The sequence below is a fragment of the Glycine soja genome, chromosome 14 (assembly GCF_004193775.1).
Source record: "Glycine soja cultivar W05 chromosome 14, ASM419377v2, whole genome shotgun sequence".
Classification (NCBI taxonomy): Eukaryota; Viridiplantae; Streptophyta; class Magnoliopsida; order Fabales; family Fabaceae; genus Glycine; species Glycine soja.
Window position 1 is genome coordinate 47,648,981 of NC_041015.1, and position 6,566 is coordinate 47,655,546.

General features: G+C 35.2%; 1 protein-coding gene across 2 annotated transcripts; it reads right to left on the bottom strand.

Annotated features, from left to right (window-relative positions):
* Window positions 1–970: 970 nt before the first annotated feature.
* LOC114385155 (pyruvate dehydrogenase E1 component subunit beta, mitochondrial) lies at window positions 971–5,925 on the bottom strand. 2 transcript variants are annotated; one of them, XM_028345152.1, is made up of 14 exons: window positions 5,776–5,925; window positions 5,536–5,573; window positions 5,380–5,433; window positions 5,185–5,292; window positions 5,034–5,096; window positions 4,645–4,731; window positions 2,992–3,117; window positions 2,749–2,882; window positions 2,573–2,645; window positions 2,389–2,454; window positions 2,048–2,086; window positions 1,831–1,955; window positions 1,625–1,739; window positions 971–1,378 (listed from the first exon to the last, which is right to left on the bottom strand). In XM_028345152.1, the coding sequence occupies exons 2-14, from the start codon at window positions 5,557–5,559 to the stop codon at window positions 1,310–1,312; spliced, it is 1,083 nt and encodes a 360-aa protein (XP_028200953.1). In that variant the 5' UTR covers window positions 5,560–5,573; window positions 5,776–5,925; the 3' UTR covers window positions 971–1,309. The 2 variants fall into 2 exon arrangements, with proteins under 2 accessions (XP_028200953.1, XP_028200952.1); XM_028345151.1 differs by having other exon boundaries at window positions 5,536–5,599; window positions 5,776–5,909.
* Window positions 5,926–6,566: the final 641 nt, after the last annotated feature.

Consider the following 6,566-nt stretch of genomic DNA (forward strand, 5'->3'; position numbering starts at 1 on the left):
GCGATTTTGTACGGAACAGAATGTTGGGCGGTCAAGAGCCAATATGAGAATAAAGTCGGTGTAGCGGAGATGAGGATGTTGCGGTGGATGTGTGGTAAGACTCGACAGGATAAAATTAGAAACGAAGCTATTAGAGAGAGGGTTGGAGTAGCGCCTATTGTAGAGAAGATGGTGGAAAATAGACTTAGGTGGTTTGGGCTTGTAGAGAGAAGACCGGTAGACTCTGTAGTGAGGAAAGTAGACCAGATGGAGAGTAGACAAACAATTCGAGGCAGAGGAAGACCCAAAAAGACTATAAGAGAGGTTGTAAAAAAGGATCTTGAAATTAATGGTTTGGATAGAAGTATGGTACTTGATAGAACATTATGGCGAAAGTTGATCCATGTAGCCGACCCCACCTAGTGGGATAAGGCGTTGTTGTTGTTGTTGTTGTTGTATCAAATTATATAACATTTAGTAGAAATGAAAAATTTCCTCTATCTTTGTCCTCCAAAACTCTACCACTCAAATATACTACTGAGAACAAATTGGAATTGCTAATGTAAGTGGCATATATTTTGTTTCGGAGTATCAAAATAGGTTTTTAATTTAAATTTAGCTAAATTATCTTACTCCGATAATACACCACATTATTAAATGAAGTAGTCTATAAGACTATGACAACTAGTGTTTTAAAAGCAATCTCCAAGTAATTTGTGAACACACGGTGAAAAAAACTTCTAACAAGGATCAAAACTAGACTCAAACTTTGGCAATGGATTGAAAACCTAAATCTGTTAAGTGTAAAAGGCAAAAATGTAAGGTTTGGAGGACACAACACATTATTAACACAAAACCAAGCCCACAACCTCAAGAATACGGACCTCACATCAAATCAAATATCTCTAGTTTGTCAATGTAACTAAAACAGTAAACGAATATGAACTAACAGCAAGTTAGATCTTGCAGTAAAGTGATCGTCCGCTGGAAATAATGTATTCAAAAAGTTGATTTTTAGTTATTGCCAAGCAGAAACCAAAAACGCAGAAAACTTCCTGCTGCCTTTGTGTCATTGTTGTACAAGTTATTTAACATTAACTTCCTCCCAGATATGCTGAGAAGGGGAAAAAATGTATAGCATCTGTGAGTCCTGAAAATTAGGACAGTATTATGCATACAACAGAATCTTTTAAACCAAAGCCTAACATAATAAATGAGTTAAAATCAGCATTCTTTGGTTGCAATTTCTTCCTGCTGTTTTGTGGCGGAAAATAGGGAAAATTTTGTTTCTGCAAAGAACTAACCAGGACATGAAAATTTTCCAGAACATTCAAGCAGATGCAGCCAAAGGCACAGATCTGTAGCATGCTCTCTTTGCAGCACGAACAATATCTTCAACCTGTACATCCACATATACCAGGAAGCAATCAGATTTAAATGAATGATAGACATGTACCAAAACCTTGAACAAATTAGCATCTAGCTCTTTATCAGGATACAAAACTCATCTCTTACAAAACCATCATGTCAGGGCATTTCACCCATTCGAAATAGAAATACATTTCTGGATCAAAATAATGAAAACAAATCTTTCAAATCATGCTGACAAAGTCACAGAAAACAATTAATATTTAAGAATCATTACCTGTGGGACAGCCATTCTTTCCAGATTTGCTGCATAAGGCATGGGAACATCAGCCCCAGCAATTCTCTCAACGGGTGCATCAAGATAACCAAAACTCTCTTCAATGACAGATGTGCTGTGCAGGAGAAGTACACACTCATATGATTGCCAAGAGTTAACCAGTAAGATACGTTCATAGAAAAACAAATCAATGTAAAGAGATAAACCAGATTTCAGCGCCAACGCCATGCTGAGGAAACCCTTCTTCAACTGTCACCAGCCTGTTGGTTTTCCTGACAGAAGCATTGATTGTGGATCGATCAAGCGGCCGGATTGAACGCAAATTAATGACCTATGCGGATAAGAACATCACTCACCATTATGATAACCCAAATGAAGTTTTTGCAAAAGAGGGGGGAAGTTCATTATAAACTAAAGTTTTACCTCAGCACTGATTCCTTCCTTTGCCAGTGTCTCAGCAGCCTAAACACCAAGAGAAGAGATATTTAATAATGTTCTCCACTTTGGTAGTACAGAAAGGGGTCAGAGATTTTGAATTTTTTTTTTAAAAAAAATTTATAAAACACCACATAACACACCAACCCATCCAGAAAAAAGTTATAATTGATTCTTATCTTATCTTATTATTTAATATTTAAAATAAAATGCAAGACAAACCTATATCTTTCACATACTTTGCAGCAAATTGAACAAACAAGACAAGTGAACAACACATAATAAATATTACATATTTATAATACAAAAGGATCTCACAGTAAACAAACCTTGAGAGCATAGCCAACCATTTTTGAATAGGCTGTAATAGTCACATCTTTTCCTTCCCTCTCAATCTGTTTAGTGGTAAAATGCATGAAGCAAACAAGAAGTCAGTAAGAATGTATTTTTGTGCAGTAAATATGGCTCCAAAAATCATAAGGGGTATTTAATATACTACAGATAATTAACTACCTTTGCTTTTCCTATGGGAAGGCAAAAACTGGAATCAAGAACTTCGGCCGAAACAGGGAATGACTCACCATATCTAGAGAACATAATTCATGAAATTAAATATATTTTGAAACAAGAACTGATGTCAAAATATATGACTACTCATTTTCATGAACGAACCAAGCAGCACAACTTACAACAATTCATTTTCAAGGAAAACAACAGGATCAGGGTCCCTTATAGCAGCTTTAAGCAAACCACGGGCATCTTCAGATGAATATGGTGACAAGACTTTCAACCCAGGGCATGAACCATACCAAGATGCATAACACTGCATAAAGGCAAAGTTGTTGGGCATACAAAGACAAAACCTGAATTATTTATCAGTTCTCAAATAGTTAAATAAAGTTTGTAAAAGAAAGCAGCAAGGAGAACCGTACTTGAGAATGCTGAGCACCAACCCCAGCAGCAGCACCATTGGGTCCTCTAAAGACAATAGGTACAGATATTTGCCCAGCAGACATGTAGTTTGATTTTGCGGCAGAGTTAATAATATGATCTATTGCCTGCAACAAAGGTTAAAACTAAATAATTAATCTGCTAGCTAATAAGTTAAGATGATTCAGCTGTATATCAAACAAATGAATCCCAAAACTAAACACCATTACACATGTTGGCACAATACTCTTCACAGTTTATTAGTATTTCAACATTCAAGCTACCAAAGCTCAATATTAAGACTGTAAACATAAAGGCTTACTTCATGCAGAGGAAAGAGATTTCATCTTCCAACATAATTCATACCTAAGAATAATACTTGAACTTAGAAGCAATAAGAGTTGACAAGTAACAAAATTCCAGCAAAAAGGTCTGCCTGGCGTCTAACAAACTAGATTGATTTGTATGGCATCAATGTGATGTTCAAACTATTAGTTAAACACCACAATATTGCTTCATTTTTTAAGCCAAGAATGGTTGTCTCTGTTAGCAATAAACTGAATCCCACCCACAAATCCTTAGTTTTATATCTTTAATAACAGGGTAGTCAATCACAGAATTTCACAGCATTTTGTTTGTTGTCCCCACAATGCACAGAGCACCACTTCAGATTTTGATAGAGCAGACATCACAAGCCCTAAACATGTCAAATCATGACCACTATTGGGGATTTGGTCATGTGCCCTGCTATTTATGTTGTCATATCCACCATGCCTCCCCCTCTAGCTTGAGCTTCATCATTTTTTTCTGGCCAAAGGGCCCAGCAGCATGTCATTTACTGCCATGCATTGTTTTCCATCACTCCCCCTCCACTTTCTAGTTTGAGGTTCACCATTCTCCATTGTTTGCTGTTGTTTTCCAGCAACCCGCCGGTGTTCTACATAGCAACTCCCATCCTGTCACCTCAGTGGGCCCTTGGAGACCCCCTCTGTTTTGCTTAGTTGTTTTCTACTTTTTCTCCTTTTGCGTCGTGTAGCTTCTACTTCATATAGTCCACATGGCATTATCCCTCCAACACCTTAGAGGCTCAAACTTATTTAGGTTTGGAACTGTACTTTTTATATCCTTATGATCCTTTGTTGTTATTAACTTGTTAACTATGCCTAAGATTTGTCATTTGTGGTGATTGTATGTCTAGACTATATCACTATGACTTTTGATAATTGATGACGAAATGATTTTTACTGAGTAATTTTTATTTGTGAGCATTTATGTATCAACTGTAAATTAATTATCTCATTTATCTTGCATACATAATCTTCAGAATAGTTGCTATCGCGCTAAAGCATTTTTGGTGTTGGCCATGCACATCTCTATCCTTGATTGATAACTGTGATTATCAACACAGCCTCACAGGGAAGTCAACATTTTTCCTTGTGGAATGAATCATCATGTGTTGAAAACCTCATAACCCTGGTATTCTTATCACACAGAAGACAAAATTCATACAATGCCATCTAATATCTTAATGGGCAGCAAGCTTTACATGACATTGTACATATACATAAATTAAGTGGTGCTGCTGTAAAAAATATATATCATCTAACTCACACTCAATTTAAGAAAGAAAGGATGCAATCAAGATAAACTCCAACCTGCATGGAGAAGTTAAAAGTCATAAACTCCACAACAGGCCTTAGACCATAGTAAGCAGCGCCAACTCCAATCCCAGCAAACCCAGCCTGTATTATATTTCACAAAAAAATTATGTCAATCCAACAGATGCAACCAATTATAAATAAATCCTGTTCTTATTTTCCTATCAATTTTAAAGTGAGAAGCTGAAAAAAGTAAATTTTGATGTTCAATAAGCAATCCATTATGAAAAGTTAGAAGCAGCTGCTAAGCAAGAAGAACAACACAGTTTGAAGGAATGCATCCCAAAGCCATCCATCACCATTAATAAATCCAGTGAAGAGATGCAAAGAGTGAAAAGGAGGGATGGAAGGAGATTGCAAATAAAGTATGAAGTAAGAAAAATGACCTCAGTGATTGGAGTATCGAGAACCCTCTCGGGGCCATACTTGTCGAGCAGCCCCTTGGATATCTAAAATGAAAGAAGGAAGAAAGTTTAAGTCAATGAAGTTCTTAAAAGGAGAGGTTGGCAAGACAACTAAACTAACTAACTAACCAACCTTGTATGCACCCTGATATTCCCCAACCTCTTCACCCATCAAGAAGACTTTAGGATCAGCTGACATTTCCTCATCGAGCGCGGAGTTGAGAGCATCCCTGACAGTAATCTGCATCGAAACAACGGCGGCAAGTTTGATATTTGACAGTAACTATTAAGAGATTAAGAGATAAGAGATGAGAACAATAATGCATACCTCTTTAGCTGCAGAAGAGAAGTGTCTGATTGCGGAGAAGGCGGGGCGAATACTCTGCAAATTAAATAAATCATATGAAATGCAATTGGAATAGGAATCAGACACAGACAATGGCACAGACACAGACACAGACACAGACAATGACACAGACAGTACCTTGTGCCTTATAACACCCAACATCTTCCTTCCTTGATCTTCAATCAAGCAAACCAAACCAAAACTAGTAAGTCACAAAACCAGTAGTAATCCATCAATAAATTTCTTGTTTTTCAATAATAATAATCGACAACAACACACAGAAGAAACAAACATCTATGCTGGAAACAAAAACCCTAAGACTAAGATGCTGGTGGATTCAAAAAGATCTGGAAGAAAAAGAAAAACAAGAATCCGCACCTGTAGGTTGTAGGCTGTAGCTGGATCCGATCGCCACTAGCTTAACATGGATGCACACCAATCAAATAACCACCAAACCAAACCGTAACAGCCTACCCTCTCTTCCGCTTTTATTTATTCTTTTTCTCTTTTTATTATCTGAAAAATATCTTTGGGTCTAAGTAAAATTTTAAAAAATATCAATTTGTTTTTCATGAAGAAAATTATATTAATTTTATAACAGGTTTAATTATTTTTTCCTTTCCTCTTTTTTAATAATAAGATACTCAAAAGCCATCAGGATCTATTATTTTTATATTTTTCTTAAATTATCAAAAAATGTGAAAAAAAAATCATTAAAAAATAACCAAAATTTATAATTTTAGTCAAAATAAATTTATTTTAAAATTTTAACTATCACAAATTATTTAATTTATTTTTAATCAAATTATAATATAATAAAATTATTACTGAAGATCATAAAAAATTATTTTATTTTTATAGAATTAAATTAATACAATTTTTTATAAAAATTAAATTAATATTTTTTAAATTTTATTGGACTTCAAATGTATTTAAACCTTTTATTATTTATAGACTTAAATAAATTTTTGTGTCTGATTTAATAAATAAAAAATGATAGGATTCGTTTGTCTACCAGTGAATTGTTTCTTTCGTGTTTGGCAGGCGCGATTTCTATCTCGGTGGTCCCTTGGATAGGATTCTCTTTTTTTAGGCTATTTTTGTTAGCATTATTGGTTAAACCTTCAATAACCAATGAAAAAACTCTAAGAATGTGTTTGAATTAAGAG

Coding starts and splice junctions, on each gene's coding strand:
- LOC114385155 (XM_028345152.1), bottom strand. CDS start 5,559: ATGTTGGGTGTTATAAGGCACAAG. Junction 2,087..2,388: donor TGGTTGGCTATGCTCTCAAG/GTTTGTTTACTG, acceptor CTTGGTGTTTAG/GCTGCTGAGACACTGGCAAA. Junction 1,379..1,624: donor AAAGAATGGCTGTCCCACAG/GTAATGATTCTT, acceptor GTGGATGTACAG/GTTGAAGATATTGTTCGTGC.